We start from the raw sequence: 23,254 nt of genomic DNA, 5'->3' as shown, positions 1-23,254 counted from the left end.
GTTGCTTTAAGAACTTTGATTAACAAGTTCCTTCAAGCAAATTTGAAAATCATAAAATTTTCAAATTGATATACTAATGTCAATTCAAACAAAAAATATTAGGGATAAGTATAGACTATTCTTATGGTAATTTCACGGGCCACCATTTGTAGTATTGCTTTTTTATGATGTGTTATGTTTGAATTTGTTTACTTGCAGTTTTCCTTTATAGCCCTTCAAAGGTTCTTTTATGGCCAAATATAAAAGCCTCAAACAATATTTTTTTAGTATAATCATATGTTATACATTATCAATAGAATATATGCTGTAACATTTTATATCTGTTATAGATTAGCTTTTCCTGAAACCCATGTCCCACCCATATTCACACGCATAAGGATTAAATTATTATTTTAATTTTTATATAAATTTAAAATTGATATTCACTATTTAGTAAAATTATAGTGAAATTAATATATATTTTTTATGCAGAAACTAAAATAAATAATAATAATTGTGTGTGGAAATTAAAATATGACATTTTTATAAGTTAATTATCACGCTAAAGAATGATATTATGAAATAACGAGAACTTACAAAACGCAGAAGATAACGAAAGATGATTTACGAAAGAAAAAGGAAAGATTTAGCAAAAAGTTGTGAAGATAAAACCTGAAATAGAGGATTAAACAACTAATGCCTATTAATTTGAGTAATTAATGATGGCCGTAAAAATTAAAGTGCATTCATTCATTAAGGTAATCCAAACAACTAAAAAAAAGGAAACAATAGAAGACAATAAACAATAGGGCGAAAAAGAAGGAAAAAGTTGGTCACGTGCTTAAAAGTTGAAAAGTCAAGAAATGAAAAACACATGGTAGTAAAAATTATTGATACAACATACAAATCAAAGTTAAAAGGGCATCAATAGATAATTCTTTAACTTATATTTCAAATTTATATATGTGAGTTGAATGTATATTTTGCCTCAAAAGGTTTTACATTTTAATTGTTAACATTTTTCATATGGAGAGGGATTAATTTATATTGGTGTAAGTTACACTAATTTTTCTATTGTTAATAATTTTATAAAAATATAATTTTTATCTATCTAACTGTTAATTTATAATCATATATTATTTTTATTATCGATGTTAAATTTTATTCTAAATTTGATACTTATAAAAATATAATTAAATAGTTATTATTTTCAAACATTGTAAGTGTATATTAGGTTAATATTAATGTGTGTGAATAAATTATTAAATTTTTTAAGTAAATTAAAATTTTACAAATATAATTTATATGATAGTAATTTTTAAATTGTTTCAATTAAAAATAAAATTTATTAAAATAATATAAAAGTAAGTGTAATGAACATTTTTCTTCTTTCTATATTATCATCTATTTTAAGTTTATATACCATTTACAATTAAATAAATATTGACATACTATTTTTTTTTAATACATACTATATTTAACCCTGAAAATTTTCACTCAACTTGATTTTTTTTAAAAAAAAAACCACCATAAATAATCCCACAAAATTATAAGCATAAAATATTTAAATCCTTTATCCAATACATAAAATTTAACATATCTCATATTGATAATTTTAAAAAACTAAGATAATTTTTTTTTTCAAGAACTAAAGTATCTCCAAAGAACTGATTTAAATATTCACCCTGATTTGTTTTTCTCTGCAAACGCAAAGGGCTTCCATGGCTATAGTCAAGTTGTCATATTCTTCTGTGTTTGGTATCTTTGGACAATATGCGCCACTTGTCCCACAATCCCACTTTGCGGTACCAAAAATTATTACCATTACATATAATGGATGTTTACATATCGTTCTAGCTATGCTGTCACCATCAGAATCAATGTGAGTTATATTATTTATATAATAATTCTATAATATATATTTTTTAATCATCTCGATTATTTTAGTACAATGACAAAAAATTTTAGTTGTTATAAAAGAGTTAAACAAACTATACAAACAGCCATGATATACATACAATAATTTTTATAATTTATTATTTTTCATCCCATCACTTTTCTCATTCATTATTTCTTTCTTTTCTCTTCTTTAAATATTGTAATTTTTTTTGGTTTATTGTTTTTTATCCTTCTTTTAATTATACAATTTTTTTAAAAAATTATATATAAATAGAATTTCTCAATCAAGAATCACGTCATGCTTTTTATTTTCTCACTGAAAAAAATGTGACTCACGAAACAGCTATCCTGATAACATGAAACTGTCACACGAGAAGACAGAGATTTTGTAACATATTTGACGAAATTAACGTGGAGAGAAGACAATGCTTGATGCTTTAGTCTTGAAGGGGGAGTGAATGGATGATTCTTTGCTTTCAGCTTGAAACAAATTAACTTGCTTCTTTTGGCCAGTGAAAGTGGATAGTGACATTCTTCAATCACATGCTTCTCAACCACAAGCATGTATATAAAAAAGAGTTCAGAACTTTGCAGCCTTTGTTAATTATCCCTCTAAGTTTGGACTTGAGGTAATCGCAGATACTCTGCTCTCCCTATCTCGTTCACTAGGTATCTATTGCATATTATATTGTTTCTTTCTAAATGTTGACAATATATTTGGCATGTGGGTCTCAACACTAACACAGTAAGTTGTTTATTTGGTTCTAAGTAGTTGTTTTCACAAAGGATTTTCTGACCTTGATTGGCTTATTAAACAATTTATGACTATATACCTTTATAACCACACATTAAATAAAACAGAAAGTGTGGATACGCTCATAGAATATTTTGTCCATCTGGGTAAGTGAGTATCTGAATTTTATAATCCAAATTGCTGTTACCATATGGCTTGTTCCTGTTGGGTGGTTGAATCTAGTCTTCTGGGGCTTTACTGGTTTCTACATGAATAGGATTGAGTTCATTTTAAGACCAAAATATCCTTGTGTTTGTTTGGCTCCTTCCAGCTATGATGATTCTTGCCTTCTCTTGTTGGTCTTTGTGCTGCTACAGAAATGGCTGGCACTTAACAGGTGCTGAGTTTTGATGCTGCTTTAAACTGAAGAACCTGAGGTGCAAATCACAGCTTTCAGAGTTTTTCTCACAAATGGAGGAGTTTTGGGTCACAAGGTATGGAAGAATGGTTGTGGGCAGGGCTTTGTTACTCTTAGTTTTGTGCTTGTGGATTCCCACACAGGTGATGGGAAGAACAGGAACTACGTCCACAAACTCTACTACTTCTTCTAGGCCAACTGTTTTGAGAATTGGAGTTCTGTTTACTGTTAATTCTATAATTGGAAGATCGGCTAAACCTGCAGTTTTTGCTGCCATCAATGATATCAATGCTAATTCGAGCATTCTCCCTGGCATTAAACTGGAAATTATCCTACAAGACACGAATTGCAGTGGGTTTGTTGGAACAATGGACGGTATTTGCCAAAACTTCAATTTCTGTAGCTACAAAGATGCTGTATCTTTGTTTAATTTGAGGTCTTGTATTGAAGGAATATATTTATTTTAGAATTTTATGTTTGCTTCTTTGTTTATCAAGTACTTTCTTAGTCTTCTTGCTTTTGTCCATTTCTCTTTTATAACTCGGTGCCTGTTTAGATTAATTTATTTTGTCATTTTCTTTGTGCTTCAATAGAAGATTCTTTCTTCAAGATTAAGGATTAGTAAGTTTTCCTTCTGAATTCAGGCAACTTGCAATCTTCCTGTTTTTAACTTTATGAATTGCCATGTTTTTTTCGTAAAACTTTCATTTCAAGAGTATGTTCAGTTATTGCAGAATCACTTTGCTTTCTTTTCAGTCTTGCAAATTCATATTCTGATATTTCATTTCATTTGAAATGTCTGGTGCTTATTACTTTGTTTTTGTAAAACTACTCCAGGTTCCAAAAAAGCAAGCTATATATTAACATCATTTGTGTTAACATCTTTGTGGATCATCAGAATTTTGAATAAACTCCCATTCATTAACATCTTAGTATTCCAATTGCATAGATGTTAATGGGACAGAACAGAATTTGGAGAGGAATTTGTATGGACTACGTTTACATGTCCTTTTATTGTCCCCTTTCTACATGTGTGAGTGAAAAAGAAGTGAACAAACTTTATTGATTTTTCTTGATCATGTAGCTTTGCAGTTGATGGAGAATGAAGTGGTTGCTGCTGTTGGTCCACAGTCCTCCGGAATAGCCCATGTTATCTCTCATGTTGTGAGTGAACTCCATGTACCTCTTGTTTCATTTGGAGCAACAGACCCATCACTATCATCTCTACAGTACCCATATTTTGTCCGCAGCACCCAAAGTGACTATTATCAAATGTATGCAATAGCAGACTTGGTTGATTACTATAGATGGAGGGAGGTGATAGCCATTTTTGTAGATGATGATAATGGAAGGAATGGAATTTCAGTACTGGGAGATGCTTTAGCAAAGAAACGTGCTAGGATCTCTTACAAGGCTGCATTCGCTCCTGGATCCCCCAAGAAAGACATCAGTGACTTGTTAAATGGAGTGAACTTAATGGAATCAAGGGTCTATGTTCTGCATGTTAATCCTGACACTGGTTTGTCAATTTTTTCTCTTGCTAAGAAGCTAGGAATGATGACCAGTGGCTATGTGTGGATTGCAACAGATTGGCTTGCTTCAGTGTTGGATTCATTGGAGCCAGTTGATCCTAACACAATGAATCTCTTACAAGGGGTTTTGGCTTTACGCCATCACACTCCTGATACTAATGAAAAGAAGAGTTTTCTCTCTAGGTTGAAGAACCTTAAAGACAAGGAAACTCCAAGCTTCAATTCTTATGCATTGTATGCATATGACTCCATTTGGTTAGTAGCTCATGCTCTTGATGCTTTCCTCAAAGAAGGTAGAAAAATATCTTTCTCTTTTGATCCTTTGTTGCGTGACACAAATGGAAGCATGTTGCATTTGTCATCACTTCGGATTTTTGATGATGGGCCTTCGTTTCTCCAGAAAATTTTGAGGGTTAACTTTACTGGTTTGACTGGTGAAGTTCAGTTTGATACAGAAAGGAATAGACTTCGTCCAGCATATGATATCTTGAATATTGGTGGATCTGGATCAAGGAGAATTGGTTATTGGTCTAATTACTCTGGTCTCTCAGTTGTGGTTCCAGAAATTTTATATAAGAAACCACCAAACACTTCAACAAGCAATCAACAACTGTATGGTGTTATATGGCCTGGTGAAACTGCAGTTAAACCAAAAGGGTGGGTATTTCCCAACAATGGAAAGCCACTGAGAATAGCAGTGCCTAACCGGGTAGGCTACAAGGAATTTGTTTCTAAAGACAAGGACCCCCCTGGAGTAAAGGGATATTGCATTGATGTCTTTGAAGCTGCCATAAACTTGTTACCTTATCCTGTGCCGCGACAATATATATTATTTGGAAATGGTGTGAGAAATCCCAGCTATGATGACCTTGCAAATCAGGTTGCACTAAATGTAAGTTCTAAATATAATTTTCAGCCTAATTAGCTATAGTATGGATAGTTTTTGAATGTAGTATCTGGATTGTGAATATAATTTTGGGTGGATGAGGTCTCTTCAAATTCTAATAGTTATGTTAACTTGGTCTTTCACTTCTTCAGAACTATGATGCAGCAGTAGGGGATATTACAATTGTCCCAAACAGGACAAGGGTTTTGGATTTTACTCAACCTTTCATGGAATCAGGGTTGGTTGTTGTTGTTCCTGTCAAGGAGATCAAATCAAGTCCTTGGTCTTTCCTCAAGCCATTCACTACTCAAATGTGGTGTGTTACTGGTGCCTTTTTTATTTTTGTGGGAACAGTTGTATGGATTCTTGAGCACCGGCACAACCCGGAGTTTCGTGGTAAACCGAAGAAACAACTCATGACAGTCTTTTGGTTAGTATGTTTTGATAATTTTGAAAGCCTTTTTATCTAAATCTTTTGGAATATGACAAGGGGCTCCTTTTGTTATGAACCTGGTTAATGCCAAGGTGTTTGACATCTCAAGTTGCAAACATTATTTATCATAGCATATTGTATTGATATTTTAATTTTTAGTTAGAATTGAGGTTAACATATGATTTCATATCTTTGCACTTATTTCTTTTTCTTTTCTTTACTTTCCTTTCTGTTTTACCTCTTCAAGAATCTTAGATTAAACGAGTCTCTAGCTGACCTTCCAAACCCCAGCATAGCGGGCCTAAATCTTTAAATTTTATGCATGGTTTGCTTTAATATTATGTGACACATTTTACTTAGATAAGTGTTCCTCTTTTGCAGGTTTAGTTTCTCAACAATGTTTTTCTCACACAGTACGTGCCCCGCAGATTCTCATTCACATAATTTAAATTTTGGCTTGTGACAGTCCTTATTTTGTGTGACATATAGTAAAAATTTGTGACTAACTCTGCTGCTTTGACTTGGCACAGGAGAGAACACTGTGAGTGGTCTTGGGAGATTGGTGCTAATCATATGGCTTTTTGTGGTGTTAATTATCAATTCAAGCTACACAGCTAGCTTAACATCCATCCTCACAGTGCAGCAATTGTCATCACAAATTGAAGGAATTGACAGCTTGATCTCAGGCACTCAACCAATTGGAATTCAAGACGGGTCATTTGCAAGGAAGTACTTGACAGAGGAACTCAATATACAACCATCTAGAATAGTTACATTGAAAAATATGGATGCATATATTGATGCACTTCAGCGTGGACCAAAAGAAGGAGGGGTTGTGGCTGTTGTTGATGAGCTTCCTTATATTGAGATCCTAATGTCAAGTACTGATTGTAAGTTTAGAACCGTTGGGCAGGAGTTCACCAAAAGTGGTTGGGGATTCGTAAGTATCTTTATTTGCATGCCTATGGTTTAGATCCCTGGAAAATAAATGAAAATAAAACTCTCTGATGATTTTGTTTTTTGATGTTTCTAGGATATCTTTCTTATAATATATTTTTTAAAGGATAAAACTTAAATACAATAAGGCATTGTTGATGTTAATTCTCTAATAAAAATTGATATTTCATTTTGGTAATTGTCACCCATTTTAGTTACAAAAATGATAGTAGTAATAACCAAGGTGGAATTTTGATTGGAGAATAACACCAATAGGCACAATATCATAGTTGTCTTTTAATTTAGAAGGTTTGTGCTAAGTTCATATATATATATATATATATAATGATAGTAGTAATAACTATGACTATGCTTGTTATGTTTATATATTACACATAATATATTGTTCTCATATTTGATACTCTGATGACAGGCATTCCAAAGGGACTCTCCCCTTGCTGTTGACATGTCAACTGCCATTCTTCAACTATCTGAGAATGGTGATCTGCAAAAGATTCATGACAAATGGCTTTTAAAACATGATTGTACGGCAGAAGATAATGTTGACTCAAATAAACTATCTCTGAGTAGCTTCTGGGGTCTCTTTCTTATATGTGGCATTGCATGTATCCTTGCTTTAATTGCATTTTTCGTTAGAGTGTTGTGTCAATATAACAAATTCAGCCCAGAAACTGTGGAAACTGACGAAGAAATTCAACAAGTAAGGCCAAGAAGGGCTTTCAGAGCTACAACTAGCTTCAAGGACTTGATTGTTTTTGTGGATAAGAAAGAGAAAGAAATCAAAGAGATACTCAAACAGAAGAGTAAGAAAAGGAGACGTAGCATGAGCTCAGCCTCAGATGGACAATCTAGTTCATCCACCTAATGACAAGATAATCCAATAAGAAAAGGAAAGACACATATTTTTTAACTCTTATAAAATAGACGTGTCTTTCGCTTTTATATTGGATCATTCTGTCATCATTGGAGATGATATTTTTTCCTAAGTAACCATGTATATTTTTTAGTGTATTGTTTTAGTTCCCTTATTTAGGCTATACTATAATAACAACAGTATTGACATTAATTTGTCAACGTTGAAATATTTAAATTTATCCCTTCTTGCATAGGGAACTGTGGCTGTTAGATTATTATTAACACAGCATACCGAAAAAAGCACATTGGTCTACAATTCAGACCAATATACACTAGATTTTGACAATTGTACCTTGATACTAAGGAAAAAAAATGTTTTCATTCAGCTTCTTATGCTTGACATGCGCTTCTTCTTGTTTTTTTAGTAAGAGAATTAAGAGTTAGAGCGAAGAAGAAGGAAGAGAGAACTTAGTAAGATGTGAGATAAGGAAAAGATACAATACGGATACAAGAATTATAAATTATAGAGTATGATGCGAATATAATATAATAAATAATATTAATTTAAAATTAATGTAAAATAAATATTTTGAATCTTAAAAAATGAACATTATTTATTATGGTATCTCAACTTCTATTGATATAGTCTTAAAAAATATAGCTACTATATTTTCACAGGATCGGATATAAACACACGTCTAGCACTTATGACGTAACAAAACTATTATTTATATAAGGGTTTCTTAGAGAAAATATCCTCACTAAAATTACCATCTTATATTATATGCTTAAGTTACCAATCCTATTGTGGTCCCTTTTATATAATGAATTTCATTAACATTATTCAAGCATGGATGTGTGCAACATATTCAAGTTCAATGATCTGATATGACAAGTATTTTTTCAGGGGAATCTGTGTATCCCACCAACCACATTCACATTATCTAGGCTAAGGGTTTCCTTCGTGAATGCAATTACTCTTATAATTGTCATAGATAGATCTGCCACCAATTAGTTCCTTTTAAAAAAAAATTAAGATGATTTTTTTATTGAAAGAAATTAAAGCTAATTATAAAATTCTTAGATTCACAAACCTGCAAAAGTTTTTATAATGATTATAAAATTCTGCAAGACAGCATAACTCAATTAAATAATTTCACCGTATGGGGCTTATCGTTTCTTATTATAAATCTGAAAATGATGCATCAAATCATTGTGGCAATTCCACATGTTTTCCGTGGGAACATGCGTGTTCAAAGGATGCGTAATCTTGTCTTATTTTTCAACTGCAAACTTCATAGAAAAGAGGTTCCGATATTTTCCTTTTTTATTGGCTATCTCCTGTGTCATCATTTGTCGTTGAATTCTATAATTTATTTTATTTACTAATGTGTCTATTATTACTTTTAAGTGATTGTTATCGTTTTTATTTGAATATTTCGTCAAATATTTGTTTATAACCACATTAAATAATAATAATAATATCTTGTCTAAGTTCCTAATCACTTAGCTCGAGCTTAGAATTCTCCTGACCTTTCTCTAATCAGCATTTGTTTAAGATGTGGAATTAAAATCACTTCCGAGGTGTGTCTATAACTTCCCCGACCCCAACCTAAAGTAGCAGCTAGATGTGAAAGCAAAATCAAACCGGTATCATAATTTTGACCAATTTAAAATATAATTTCATGTAGTTAAAATAACTGAACGATCTTCATTAACTAACTAACAACGTGAATAACAAGGTTTGGACCCAAAAAATATGAATAACTAGGCAACTTAAAAATGATTCTTCAACTTAAATTATGGGAATAATTTAAATCAGAATAGTCTTAGAAAGTGTGAAAAATATGAAAATTGTGTAAGTAGATTGTTAACATATATAGTCATCAAACTTCACATAAAGTTATGTTTACAGTGTTATGAAAGAAATGTTTATTATCATTCTCACATGTTTATTATCACTTCTTATTTAAGATCTTCTATTTAAATATTAATAATAAAATTTAATTAACAAATAAAAAAGAGTATTTTATATATAAAAAAAGTGACTTGTAAACTGATAATAGACTCGTTTGTTAAGAAACCTTATAGGTTTAGTTGATATCAATTTTAATCAATACTTTTTTGGGCACCAATATCTGCCTAAACTTAGTTGTACGAATGTTGGTGCTGGGTAAGAATTTCATTGATGCAGTGTGCAGACAGCAATGTAAGTGTTAAAAATAGGACCAAATTTGATTATTTCATTTAGCTTTCCATTGTTTTGCAATGGACCATCTTTCGATACCGACTAGGTAAACCTCTAGACCTAAACAAATATTTCATATAATTTATTATAGAAACCCGAAAAGTCTTAATATTTTCATATATATGTACGATAGGGATATAAAAATCAATGTCGATAGGACAATTTCTATGTTCATGAACCTGCACCAATTTGTTAGTTGCCTTAAATTATCTCCTTTAAAAGCCAAGTTTAAACCAAAAAGAAGGGGTGATAACTGTGTAATTGCGCTGATTTGTGAATGTGAATTGTTAAGTAATCAATTGATCATGCCATCGCCTTCCAGTCTTCTACCACTTTAAAACGCTTCAAAAAATGCTATGATCATGTTTAATGACCATTGAACCTAAGGAAGACGAGTCAACCCTATTTCTCATGACCATTTGTTTACCAGCAATGCACATTGAAAAATGCATGCTTTACATGGTAATAAAATTTTAGGACAAATTACTCACATTTCTTCAAATTTAATATATTTTTATATATTACCATAACATCATACACCCTTATTAATAACAGAGGTCCCCTAATTTCTTATAAAGTTATATGAATAAAAAAGGTTAATGGTACAAAAAAAATGATGAAATTTTGTTAAATATAAATGTAATTTGGCCCAAATTTTATATTCATCAAGGTGATGATGATGCTTGTGACGTACCACATTGAGCAGGCAAGAGCATACGCCAAGGCCCTCCATGCAACATTGTTGTTTTCGAGTGCTACCTACAACATCAACTAAAATAAGGTCCTTCAAATTCATCACAGCAAGAAACACTTCGACCGGGATGGATAGTGGGAAGAAAGGAATCTAGCTACAGGAGAGCCAACTATAGACTTTTAATGTGTAAATTAAATGCTGAAGTGCATTTCTGTTCAAGTGCACGGTCAACCTCAATCTAAGGGCATTCGAGAGGAGTTAGTTTAGAATGAATAGAGAAACAGATCATATGCATTTCGTACTGAAGATTTTTAAATCATGATTCATTAGAAACTGTCAAAAGCGGGGAGATTTTAACCGAGGGAACAGATACCTTATTTGGTTCACAAAATATGAGAAATAAACAAATTTATCATACACATATAAGGGTGTTATAACATCTAACAACTTATCATGTAAGTTCTACAAGAACACACCTAGCCATGCTTTATTTATTGAGCAAGTAACATTGAAGAGCAGAACAAAGAGGCATGAGACGTCTGTTTTACATTGGGAAATAAGCAACAAAAAACAATTTAGTTACGTATTTTCTTCGCATAACCATCCACACCGAGAGAAAAGCTGAAACCACTGAAGGACGCTACAATGCCAAATCAGTTAAGGCGTTTGCAAACAAAAGTGGCACTACTCAAGTTTCTCTGGTTTTGGCTCTCTCTTTGGAGGATCCAAATCCAGATATGTAAATGGCTCTGTTGGTTCCTCTCTGCAACAGCCACGACATAAATGTCATAAGACAACGAAACATAAACCAAGCAGTAACTGTAAAACTTGGATGGGAAAGCGAAGACAGGGTGTGCAAATACAGGCAAAAAAATAATAGCCAAACTTCATCCTTGTAAAGGCAGTGACCCTCTGCTATATTAAAGCCTCTCCAGATTTCAAGAACTTCTAATGTTTTATTTGTTAATATTGTAAAGTACAGACATTTATACGCTATCAACAAAGAAGTATAGACACTTCAGAATAGTAGCCATGTCTAAGTCATACCTATCTCACGTATTTATATCAGATGCTTTATGAACACCTTAAACATTCGTATATGTAGTTTAATTTCTTTTTATTTTATTTTTTAAAATTTCATACATTTCCGATGAGAATATCACAATAATGGGATAAATTATAACATTCTATTATGTCTATAATGATTCATGCTCACTTTTAAAACATCAAGTTTGTCTTTCAATTTAAGATTAGTAGTTTATGTTAATTCTATACTAATTTTCTACATTGTATTAGAACCATCTCATGTCCTATAATTCTTAACAATTGCCATGTCCCCGTATCCATATTGTACTATATCCAAGTCCCATGTCATATTGGTGGTTCCGAGGTTATCTCCACATCAATAGCTATTTTGAAGTTCAATGCTAAATCAATTCACAAAAAAAAACATGATATTCCTAAATCCCAAGGGTAGATATAGATAGAATTGCATGGTAGATGATAATCTCACCCAGGCTTTGAACGCATGCACTGCCAGAAGAGCTTGAAAGGACCTGGAACTGTCTTGAATGGGTTTCCCTCAAAGCAAGCCTACAAAATGTACCACCTTCAACACTTAGTGATAACAACAGAAAGTTTACTCCAAATAAACGCATATGAAATTGCCACTACCACTATGAACAATGAGATGCCTCCCCTTCACAATCATCTCAAAGAGAAATTGCCATAAAACAAAACTAAATTCGATGAAGTGACTCGTTAAAAAAGAAATTCCCAAGTAAGATTCAAGTTACACAACAATTTCAATTGCGTCACATTTCAGTGGAAAATTAACATAAAGCATAAACACGAACTAAAACTAACGATCAGTGATCAAAACTAACGACCCAGTTGAAAAAATTGAAAATTTAAACAAAAAAACAATGGGGGTATTCTGAAATTGAATAAGAGGGGTTTGAAATCGAAATTGAGAATGGAGAAACCTACCTGAATAACATCCTCAAGACGGTCGTTGCAGCGGTGAGCTTTGGGTTCAGGGTGATTATCTCCGGTAATTCCCCATGGACTCTCTCTCCTCGGAACCGGCCTTGGCTCACTCATCTTCTTCTTCCTCCTTCACCACTCACCTCTCTCACACTCTCCTCTTTGATCGATTCCACAAAATTTCACTCCTCAGTTAAACTCAACTCATGCTGAATAACTTTACTTGGGCCGGACCTGCCGTCACCTCCCAAGAAAGCCCACTTTTCCATATTCCACTTAAATGTATTATTTACTAGTATATTTATTTTCACCAGAAAAAAATAGTATATTTATTTGTACATTGCACTAACAGTTTTAATATAAATATATCATTTTAAAACAAATATAACAATAAAAATTATGAATATAATTGTAAATTTAGTTTATAATATGTGAAATGAATTATTTTAAAATAATATAAATATTTATCTCTATAAATTATAAATTAATCATTTTTCATATAAAATTTTTATTTACTTGTTATATAAATTATTATTCTTACTTTATAGAAATTAGTATGTTTATAGGTAATGCAAATATTAATTTATTCTATCACTTATATATTAATATAATTTTTTTTTTCAAATTGATATGAATATATTTCTATAAAATAAATATAATAAAAATATCATCTTATGTAAACTATTCATCTTGTATCTTTTAAACAGTGTTGTATATCTTACAAGCAGCATTGTATCTCTTAATCAGTATAGTTGCAAGTTATTCAGGAACAAGCAAACGAAGGTCCAAACTATTGGCTCAAATAGAAGGCAAGAGGTTTTCTATTCTGACTTGAAAAAACGATGTTTTCTATTTTCATTTATTGGTTATGAGAGGTTTTGTATCTTTGATCATCGCCACATAACATGAGCTTTTTAAAAACTTTACCCACACAACTCACTAATTAGAAAAACAAAATAGTGGCATCGAATGCAATACTAATGTGGATTCTCTTAATTGTTGATTAAGCTCTTATTTCCCTAGAAATAAAATGACAAATTGAGCTTAGATAACACATAAATTAGTGGAAAATAACTAAAATTATATGAAAATAGTAATTAATTTTGACCAAAATCAAGGATTTCGCATTTATTATGTATAAATTATTGTCCAAAATTTTTCCGCTACATAAATGTACATCAAATCACATCTGTTGCCATTATTTTTGCACCTATGAATATACTATGAAAAAAAAAATTGTCATTTATTAATACATAAAAACTATCAAGTGTTAGAATACTCTTTGTTAATATAATTTTTGTCTTAAAAAACAAAATAAAGTTTTAGAAATTTATACTAATAAATTATGTTTTGTATTTACACTTAGGATGTAAATAAAGGAGCAAAACTAAGTACTTAAAGTTTAAGCTTGACTTGTAATTTTTAGTGTTATATAATATATAAATCTTTTAATTATAAAAAAATTAAGTAAAATTTACAATACTTTTTTATAATTGAGAAGGTTTAGTACCTCTCTACACATAAAATAATTGTCACAGTAAATTTTATATCAATAGATAATATAGTTAATAATTTAGTTAAAAAAACGTTAATAACTTATAATTTTGAAAAAATAATCATAACCATTAATATAAAAATAATATAAAATATTATCTCAAAAAATTAAGAATGTAAAAAAATAGTGAACTAAGCCAACCTCTTGTCCATTTGTTAAACTCATTTGTCAAACCAGCTCCCAAAAACACGTAGTGTACTACGTGTAACATGAGGTTGTCGCCAATTAAATAACCAAAAGTTAAGTTAAAATAAACTAATTTTTATATAAAAAAAACTAATTTTTCACTAACTAAATTATAAACATCTTTAATAACATTCGAACAAAAAAATCTCAGCCCATTATCTAACAGGCTCATGGTGAATAAATCTGCAAATCTCAGTTATAAAATTGACTTTTAATTTTAAGCCTATCCTATCATTTTTCTACCTGTAAAAACCATAAGTGTTGACCTATTTAAATAACTCATGACTTTTTTGTACTTCTATGGCTACCATGAAAGTGTACTGCGTACTTCTACAATAAGTTTGGTTGAGAGACCAGACAATCAACACATCATTCAAGTCTTCTCATTCATTACAGTTGTCAAAATCGTTAGGTACTCTCATGGTATATAAAATCTTAGACAAGAAAACTTATTTAATTTTAAGGTCCTGTTGATTAATGTCCTAAAAATATCATTATTACATAAATTGATAAACTATTGTATTAATAATACGATATATAATAGTAATAAATAAATTTTTTAGTATATAATGCTATTATACACTATTAATATATTGCATTATTTATTGGTATAAACTTTTATAATTTTTACTAACAATTTTTTTTTTATGTAATAAACATTATATTTAAAAATTTATTTTAATACTTGACAATTTTTTAAAATAAATTATCTATTTCCCAAAAATGTCCTTTTTGTGTTAGCCCATGAGATATATATCTTTTCCCCCGTACTTAAGTTACTTCAAAAATATATTGGAGTACAATTTCGGTTGTGTTTTTAGTTTTCATAGTTGAAGGAATTACATAACTAAGTTAAATTCGAAACATAAGATACCATAAGTTCCTAATTAGACGAAGATGAACTCATCAAGAAGTCTGTTAACAAGGAAGCCTAAACTCTCTGCAGTGCTGATTTTCTTACTCTTTTTCAAACACTTCAAACTTCTTTGTATTTTTCTTATCACAGACCTTTTGTAAGTCTCCAATTGTACTTTTATGATTTTGTTATATAAGTTCAAGCAAATGAAATGAAGTCCTTCATATTTAATCTAGAATTCCTGACGTAAAACAGTAATGAATATTAGTTTCCATCGCCTATCCAATTCCACGCATAAGCTAGCAAAAAGCAGTCTAGAGTGAATAGAAGTATTCTAATCAATTTTCAAACTTGTGCCCAATATTAATAGTGCTACCACGGTCCATAAGAACTTCTCATTGTATAGTTCAAATGGTAGATATCTTTACGTCATAAAACGAATAACAAAATCACAAACCGTGAGATATGAGTTACTGAATAAGACATGGGAAATTGGAATTTAGCAACATTCATTTCAAAACCTTAAAAAGGGTAGGTGTAGGGAGAATTTAACCACTTTGGGCCAGTGTTGCAAGCTTCCTGGCCATTACTAGCTAATGCCAGTGTTTTATCTAAAACACAAATTTGATCCATAAAAAAAAAAGAATCTAAAACACAAATAACAATAGAAGAAGGAACATAAGAAGTTACGTCTAAGCTACAGCCTAATTATCATCCAAAAGGCTAATGCTAAATATAAATATGTAGTCTTAGAAGGTGAAGAGAAGTAAGGTCTTGATTTAAGCTCTTAGCATTTACTATATCCAGGAAGTCAAATCCCGAACCTTAATCCTCTCAGCACTGTTTTGGAATGCTGAAAAGGGATCATGCAAGGTGCGCTCTTGACTTCTCCCCATCCTTTTTATAAAGCCGAAGTTCCCAACACCTTTTCTCCAAAATGCAATGCACCCCTTTATCCTTCTCCCAAACTGCATCATTGTGAGCCAAGTAAAGACACCATTAAAATCAAGAGTTAGAGAATCAGGTGCAAAATAGAAATAGAAAGAAAAAAGAGAGAGAGAAGCAATTTGAATGTAAAGTCAAATTAGTGATGTGTGACATAAGCTATTTATTATTAAAATAAATTGAAAATAACTTACAGAAGTTATAAATTATTTTTATACATAATTTCTAAACTCTTTAAAATAGATCCTAAGTACATCAGAAAACTGCCATGTATAGTGATTAGTACATAATAATCACATATTCAGTTCATGACCATGCTATATCTCACTCCCAAATTTCCAACATCAAAAGACCAACTCTCTTATAAACGAACTAAACAGTATAAATAATGAAGCAGGCATAAGGTTTTATATTGCAGCCTCAGTCACATTTAGAATTTTATAAAGAATTACAAACAAGCATCGCTAATATGACTTTTAAGACTTAATATTACGAGCACAATTGTAATTCCGGACCACAATTTGGAATCTTAGGTGTAAAGTGAAAAAAACAAAATAAAAGGGAAAATTTGTAATGCTCAGATAGGAGTTTTAATGATAATATCTGATGTTCTTACCGCACAATATTCCATCAATCTTGAAACTCAAGCAACTTCACCAGACAAAGAAGCCTTAATTCTCTCAACAGTGCAGGCAATGAGATTGTTAACAGTAGCAACAGATCCAAGAGAAAGCTTAGCGGTTGGAACTGAGTCAACTAATATTTGAAATGCAACAGTCAAGAGAGATCCACCATGTCCAGTGTCACCAATTCCCCCTCCATGCGTAGTGGTCCCATCTGGGAGTATAGCAAACCCTGAAGGAAGAAGAGCTACATAATCTGGGTCCCCTCCATTGAGAACCACGTTCATTGCCACAATATCCACAGGAGCATATATAACAAATGAGCCCGTTGTGTCGGTGCAACTCTCTTGTAATATCAACATGTTGCTTTGGCTTGAATTGGCACTCTGCACCATTGCAATACATGTCAGTCAAATTTCAGTTACTTTGACTGGAAATGAGAGAGGTGGTTTTGATGAAATTGATGAATAGTAAATGGGTTTGACTGAAAATCAACTTACATTCACCCGAAGTAGAGAGACACAATTTCCCGTATCTCGCCCATTGGCAATATGTGCCATTTCTTGGACAACTCCGCCGTTAGAAAGAATATCCCACTGTTTCCAAGGGGTTGGAAAAGTTTAATGACTCAAAATAGAAATTTTAATCAATATGAGAGATGAGGAGATATGTTAATCTACAAACACTCTGTTTTTTAATTTAAGAATTTGATATATAGCCCATTTGTTCACTTTTTATTACTTTTTTTTTCCAGAAAATGTACCAATAATATTATGTGTTTCAGTTTTTTTGTGGTGAGAATATAAACCTTCTATTTACTACATCTTTCTTATTTTTTTCGTTATTATAAAAATTAAGGTCGATTTAGAGAGCAGCAATGATGTAAATAACCAAAAGAAATATAAAATAACTCTATCTAGGATTACATACGATCATCCGTGAAAATTAATTTGTGAAAAGTCGAATGACAAAATAAAATAGAACGAAGTTTGATGGCCTTCATCATGGCACCGTCTTTGGATATTTGAAAAGGATGTACACAATTCAAAGTAATTGATATGAGACAACTTAGTGTAGAAATTTGACGTATGATGTACTAAAAACTATGACTACTTCATATGAATATTGATACATACAATAGACACCCAAATAAGCAAATTTACTAAACGAAGAGTGTCTATTAAACTATGAACACACAATAATGCAGCCTAAAACATTAGATAAGAAGGTAATCATTGGTGGCATAATTGTTGCATGTTTGAATATAAACATTACCTCACTTCTGGAGTTCTCATCGCGGAGGAATTCAAAAACTCTTTTGGGTGACACTGGAAGCCAAAATGAAGTTGCAGCACTGAGAACAATACCAGGAGGCCTTCCTGGGTCATCTACACTCTTACGGGTCATAACCCTTACATCATCAGCCCCAGTTCCAGAAAGTGTTGTCCATGTGTGAGCAGTTGAAGCACTCACTCCAGCGCAAAAGCTTATAACCATTCTTTCAGCCAGTTTTAACATACTCTTTCTCCCATCTTGGTTTGTTATCACTATGTGCATACATTAGAATGTTACAAGTTACAACATTATTCTATTTATTTAAGAAAAATTAAAATTTTGGCCCCGTAAAAAGAAAATCAATTAATGAGTATGAATGGTCATGGATACCGCCAACATCTACGGTGGGAACGTTCGTTGCCATGGCACTGGCTAGCCTTTCACATTGTCGATCTAAGGTTGCGATCCAACGTTTTGCACCAAATGCATGTCCAGAGCTAACAAGCTGTTTGTATAGATTATGAACACCTCTGTCATCCACTTCTACATTTTCAACCCATATGACCTAGGGCAAAGATTAGCTTCAAGTTAAACTCCAATGAGAATAAAAACAAATGCCAAATTCAACTACTAGGCACATCAATTCTTCAAGGATACGATATGATCCGTGATGAGGATCGAAATCATCAATCTCCTTTCTTTCTCCGTTTTAAAAATAAGAAGTTAGTAAAAGAATTTTAGCAACTAAGCACTTATAAAAAAGGAGAAATTTTATTGTTTGTGTGTTATTTTTTCATTGGGAAGGAGAGCGAAGAAGATAGATAATATCATTCCCCATGATGATATACATTCTAACCTTAGAGTAGCCATTAGGCATTTCCTGAATTAAGCAACCAGAAGGCCTTCTTCTGCATCTCGCAGAAGGACTAGGGCGCAAATTATCCAAGGAAACGTCCACTACTGCCCAAGTCCCCTCTCCGTGTTGCTTACAATATCTCACGAAATAGCTCTCTCGAGTTGGCACAAGAGGTGAAGGTACTTGTAATTCAGCAGTCATCTGCATAATAAATTGAATTGTATTTATTTATTTATTGCATTGTTAACAAGTTGTACAGTACAAAGCTGCACTATTCCTTACATAAGAAAATTAATGGATATATTTGTATAAAACATACTTACCACTTGCAATGCACCATTGTAGTTCCCCGCCACCCCAGTTGAAAGCACTTCCAGAGTCATTGCTCTTGAGACGATTCCAGAAAACACTGTGGACCATTGGTTCTTAAAAGCACAGCAGAATACGTACACATTAACATCAAACACTAGAAATCAAAATATTTAATTATTAACGTGAAATGAGAAAGTAAGAAGCCTATATACCACATCCATGAGAATCTCAACAAGGTTAATATGGTTCATGATAACAACAGCAGTTTCTCGTGAAGCTTCACACTTAAAACCCGCAGGTTTTGGGCCAATCCCTCGAGGAAAGGACCTAATGTACTCTTCCTCGTTGAGCAAAGTGGTGGTGCCATCAAGGGTAGTCAACCAAAGAGGCTCACCCATTTGTGCCATTCCAATGAGTTCCTCCATAGCTGCAACAGCGAGTTCTATTATGATTGGTTTATCAGCTTCGGTGGGTCCACTGACTGGTCTAAGAAGATCTCCAGCACCACCATATATATCTCCTCCACCAATGCCTGGTTGGCCTCCAAAACCACCAATGCCAAGTTCTAGTGGACGCGGAGGAACAGATGAAGGGGAAAGAAGTGGATAGCTTACCACAGGCTTTCCCACATACTTGGCAGCAATTGCAGAAATCCTATCAATCTGAAGATAAATGACCAATACATGAGTTAAAGAATAATCATCTTGGACTTCTAAGAAAGAGCAATGTTATTCTTTATTTTAGCAACATTTGTCATAATAAGAAAATTATAAAAAAAATACAAGATAAAAATGATGACATAATAAAAAATTATTTGTGAAAAATTAGTAAAAAAGAGAAATTAATAAAATGTCTTTTTTGTTCTAATAAATATTTGCAAATTCATAAACTTGTTTGTATTTTACTTTTATTTTTAAATATTTTTGTAAAAAACAATAAAATAGAATCTTATTTTTAAGGCGAAGTTAACTAAGACACCAGTTAAGAAATTAAAGTTTTTTATTAAAAAGCATAATAATATTTTATTTTATTTTATTTGTAATTTTTAATGCGCTCTCAACATTAAGTTATTTATTAATTACTAAACCAGCTACTTTAAAGTATCAGTTAACAAGATTTTTATAATTAATTTTTAAAATAAAATATTTTTTCTAAACAAATAGTCCTTTGTCTCATTGTCTGGTCTAAAATTGCTGCCCCAACTCCTAGATTTTCAGAAGCCCTGCAATTGCACCGCGACTGTAATGACTGCCACATTAGTCGCATGTTCACGTAATATAAAGATTTTTTGTCACTGTAACTGCAACCGTAATCACAATATAAACCCTTTTCACCAACATATCAACCATGAGCAATTCCAAAATTGTTGTACCTCTTCTCTTAGACGGGCATTTTCGAGCCTTAAGTGATGCTCATCAAATGACATTTCTCCTATAGCGGTAGGTCCACCACAATTAGGACACGAGGCATTGCTGAGAGCTTCTCTGAACCTCATGTTATCTGCTCGAAGCTTCTCATTTTCACTTCTAAGCTGTGTGTTCTCATGGCGCTCATGTTGGGTCTGTAATTACAAAACAAGACATGCATAAAAGGGTTCCTTCCAATGTTTTCATTTTTCAAAAACAAAAGAGAGAGAGAGAGAGAGAGAGAGAAATTCTACTCCTACACATATTTTCTACTAGGAAGAGATGATAGAAAAGAAAGACAAATGCGAAATAAAATAATTTTAAAAAATCGAAATCACTTATACCTTCATCTGAGTGCGTTTATTCTGGAACCAAAACTTGACCTGCAATGGCTCTAATCCTAACTCTCGACTCAGCTCCTTCCTTTGCTTGTCATCAGGATGCGGACACTCCTTAAAGAAACTGGAAAAAAATTATTGTGAAAAAAAAAAAACACTAAATTCTAATTCCTTAAAAAAATAAATAAAGGGGTTTATATTAAGAGTAGCGTACGCTTCCATTTCCTGGATCTGGTGCTGTGTGTGGCGATGGTAGCGCTTCTTCTTGGGACGAGGGTCTTGGTCTTCTCCGGAGGCACCTTCTTGGTTTTCACTACCGGACTTAGTGGCAGTGTCAAAGTCATCTTCACGAATTCTTGGGACATCGCTCTCTGAAGTGTTCTGAGGCATATCCAGTGGGTGGAGCTGACCAGCTTCCATCAAATTTGGCTGGAACATATCTACAGATCTTTAAGATTCCGAAGGCTTATGGTTTTCAATCTAACAAAAACAATACGAGGTATATAGTACAGTACACGCAAAAGCCCCAACAAAAACATCAACAACTTTTTTGTGTTTATATATATATATATATATATTGTGTTATATACGTAGATAAATAAGGGTAGTAATTGATTAGATAATTTTAATTATTTGACATAAGACTTGCAGAAAACACGGGGATTTTGACTAGGTTGATGTTTTTGAGGAAAGTTTTTAAGTAGCTTCAAACAGTGAGAAACTAAAGGAATAACGCGGTTTTCGAATAACGAGAAGGGTACAAGATAGAGTTGGGTTCTCTTCACACTGAGACCAGTTTTGACTCGTGAAAAAACAAGGCCTTTTTTAAAGATAAAGTCAAATACAGCAAACCGAACACATCAATCAAATTAGCATCAGAATCAGAACCAGAATTATGACAAAAATGGGGGAAATTCGATAGATGAAGAAGAAGAAAAAGAAAGAGAGATGAACCCAAGCTTCGTCACTGACCTGGCCAAGAGAGAGCCCAGAAGATAATCCAAAGCCACCAACGTTTCCGTTTCTTCCAATCATCGAAGGCATGTTTCTTGCTGGAATCATAATACCAGCTGGCATATTTCAGTGTAGATATGGTGGATTCAAATTCAATTCCTCTCTTTCTTCCTCTATTGTATCCAGGGTTGAGTGGATTTCCTGAGATCGAGTTCTTAGAATAATTCTGTCGGTGTTGCAATAAGGCTAATGCGTCCGTCACTTCAAAAAGAAAACATATGCAACATGAAAACTCAGGCACAAAAACGTGACCTCGCATGTAGTAATAAAAGAAAAAAGTGGACTAATTAAAATGCACCGTGTATATGGCATATCAAAATGCAAAGAATAAAGAGTTGGCCAATTTCTGATGCTGCAAAGCAGCACTAGCAGAATCAGAAAGTGAAAATGAAAAGAAAAAAAAAACAAGGTCCTTGAAGTCCTTGAGGAATCCAACTAATTAAGCTGCTTGTTTTTCCGTACATGTATATGGAAAACCTACCGTTCCTTTAACATTCTAGCAACCCTAGCTATATGCACCAAGAAAAGAGTGAGAATTTTAAAAAAATTGTCAAATGGTATTTTTCGTTTTGCAAAAAATCAATGATCTTAAGGCTGTGCGAATGATACATCATGTATGGAATCAACTTGTGCCAAGACTTTTCCACTCACCAGTGGGTGGTAGTTGCTGGAGATGATAGCTAGAAGGAGATAAATATTTAGATCTGCTTTGGGGCTAAACTTGTTGCCAAAAAAAGTACCCTTTTCAAAGATGCAAATGAAAAAAGAAGGCTTTCAATCAGTTACGGAAATAAAGTTGCTTACATGGTGTACAGCAAAAGCTTGATGTGTGTTATGATGGTCTAACCCAAGGAAAAAAAGCTTAGTTAACATGGAGGGAGTAGAAAGAAGAGGACGGAGAAGGAGAAAGGACAAAGGAATTGAAGGAGAAAAGAAAAGGAGGAGAAAGAGGAACGGATGGAGAAAAATGTGGCAGCGATGAGTTATTGCTGTGCGTATTGAGATGGTGCAATTGCATTTAATGGTAGGCGAAAGAGGTGTAATTGCTAGTGAGAGAGAGAGAGTGAGAAAGAGAAAGAGAGAGACATTTTTCTTTTGTGTAATTTTTTGCCCTTGGGAGAGTTGATAGTGCAACGAATGACGGCTACCAAACTCCTATCTATTGCTTCCATACCATACTGAATTTACTTATTCACTTACTCTACCACCATCACATGTACTGTAACTATTTATTCTTATCACCGGGAAGTTTTATTTTCTCAAAAACA

General features: G+C 32.6%; 3 protein-coding genes across 18 annotated transcripts; 1 reads left to right on the top strand and 2 right to left on the bottom strand.

The window, feature by feature from the left end:
• Window positions 1-2,310: 2,310 nt before the first annotated feature.
• LOC113853759 (glutamate receptor 3.4) lies at window positions 2,311-8,075 on the top strand. Of its 7 annotated transcripts, none has more exons than XM_027484358.1 (7): window positions 2,311-2,507; window positions 2,989-3,404; window positions 4,122-5,453; window positions 5,600-5,877; window positions 6,262-6,293; window positions 6,411-6,820; window positions 7,250-8,074. In XM_027484358.1, the coding sequence occupies exons 2-7, from the start codon at window positions 3,309-3,311 to the stop codon at window positions 7,700-7,702; spliced, it is 2,601 nt and encodes an 866-aa protein (XP_027340159.1). In that variant the 5' UTR covers window positions 2,311-2,507; window positions 2,989-3,308; the 3' UTR covers window positions 7,703-8,074. The 7 variants fall into 7 exon arrangements, with proteins under 7 accessions (XP_027340159.1, XP_027340155.1, XP_027340160.1 ...); XM_027484354.1 differs by having other exon boundaries at window positions 2,318-2,507; window positions 4,114-5,453; window positions 7,250-8,075; XM_027484359.1 differs by having other exon boundaries at window positions 2,394-2,507; window positions 2,989-3,650; window positions 4,114-5,453.
• A 2,943-nt stretch (window positions 8,076-11,018) lies between these two features.
• Window positions 11,019-12,793, bottom strand: LOC113856219. The gene is made up of 3 exons (XM_027487952.1): window positions 12,624-12,793; window positions 12,148-12,227; window positions 11,019-11,397 (listed from the first exon to the last, which is right to left on the bottom strand). The coding sequence occupies exons 1-3, from the start codon at window positions 12,735-12,737 to the stop codon at window positions 11,319-11,321; spliced, it is 273 nt and encodes a 90-aa protein (XP_027343753.1). The 5' UTR covers window positions 12,738-12,793; the 3' UTR covers window positions 11,019-11,318.
• A 2,742-nt stretch (window positions 12,794-15,535) lies between these two features.
• On the bottom strand, window positions 15,536-22,979 carry LOC113854091 (homeobox-leucine zipper protein HDG2-like). Of its 10 annotated transcripts, none has more exons than XM_027484946.1 (15): window positions 22,638-22,696; window positions 22,285-22,338; window positions 21,949-22,187; window positions 21,734-21,781; window positions 21,187-21,401; window positions 20,979-21,096; window positions 20,601-20,789; window positions 19,441-19,890; window positions 19,240-19,341; window positions 18,917-19,117; window positions 18,451-18,625; window positions 18,061-18,332; window positions 17,286-17,381; window positions 16,779-17,171; window positions 15,587-16,185 (listed from the first exon to the last, which is right to left on the bottom strand). In XM_027484946.1, the coding sequence occupies exons 5-14, from the start codon at window positions 21,390-21,392 to the stop codon at window positions 16,806-16,808; spliced, it is 2,175 nt and encodes a 724-aa protein (XP_027340747.1). In that variant the 5' UTR covers window positions 21,393-21,401; window positions 21,734-21,781; window positions 21,949-22,187; window positions 22,285-22,338; window positions 22,638-22,696; the 3' UTR covers window positions 15,587-16,185; window positions 16,779-16,805. The 10 variants fall into 10 exon arrangements, with proteins under 10 accessions (XP_027340741.1, XP_027340739.1, XP_027340740.1 ...); XM_027484947.1 differs by lacking the exon at window positions 22,638-22,696 and adding an exon at window positions 22,449-22,478; XM_027484940.1 differs by lacking the exons at window positions 21,734-21,781; window positions 22,285-22,338 and adding an exon at window positions 22,791-22,979 and having other exon boundaries at window positions 15,536-16,185; window positions 21,945-22,187; window positions 22,638-22,727.
• Between the last annotated feature and the right edge of the window lie 275 nt (window positions 22,980-23,254).

Source organism: Abrus precatorius, unplaced genomic scaffold (assembly GCF_003935025.1).
Source record: "Abrus precatorius isolate BTA unplaced genomic scaffold, Abrus_2018 Scaffold11, whole genome shotgun sequence".
Taxonomy (NCBI): Eukaryota; Viridiplantae; Streptophyta; class Magnoliopsida; order Fabales; family Fabaceae; genus Abrus; species Abrus precatorius.
The sequence above is the reverse complement of the archived record's forward strand: the minus strand, read 5'-3'. Positions and strand labels throughout refer to the sequence as shown.

Bases quoted from the DNA above. Each gene is read 5' to 3' on its own strand.
- LOC113853759 (XM_027484354.1), top strand. From the start codon at position 3,083: ATGGAGGAGTTTTGGGTCACAAGGTATGGAAGAATGGTTGTGGGCAGG. The intron at 3,405-4,113 runs GTATTTGCCAAA...TTGATCATGTAG, and splicing joins GTTTGTTGGAACAATGGACG to CTTTGCAGTTGATGGAGAAT. The intron at 6,294-6,410 runs GTACGTGCCCCG...GACTTGGCACAG, and splicing joins AACAATGTTTTTCTCACACA to GAGAGAACACTGTGAGTGGT.
- LOC113856219 (XM_027487952.1), bottom strand. From the start codon at position 12,737: ATGAGTGAGCCAAGGCCGGTTCCGAGGAGAGAGAGTCCATGGGGAATT. The intron at 12,228-12,623 runs GTAGGTTTCTCC...TACATTTTGTAG, and splicing joins GTCTTGAGGATGTTATTCAG to GCTTGCTTTGAGGGAAACCC. The intron at 11,398-12,147 runs GTGAGATTATCA...TGGCTGTTGCAG, and splicing joins TGCATGCGTTCAAAGCCTGG to AGAGGAACCAACAGAGCCAT.
- LOC113854091 (XM_027484941.1), bottom strand. From the start codon at position 22,049: ATGCCAGCTGGTATTATGATTCCAGCAAGAAACATGCCTTCGATGATT. The intron at 21,413-21,940 runs GTGACGAAGCTT...AAAGATCTGTAG, and splicing joins GCTCTCTCTTGGCCAGGTCA to ATATGTTCCAGCCAAATTTG. The intron at 18,333-18,450 runs GTATCCATGACC...GTATGCACATAG, and splicing joins TCCCACCGTAGATGTTGGCG to TGATAACAAACCAAGATGGG.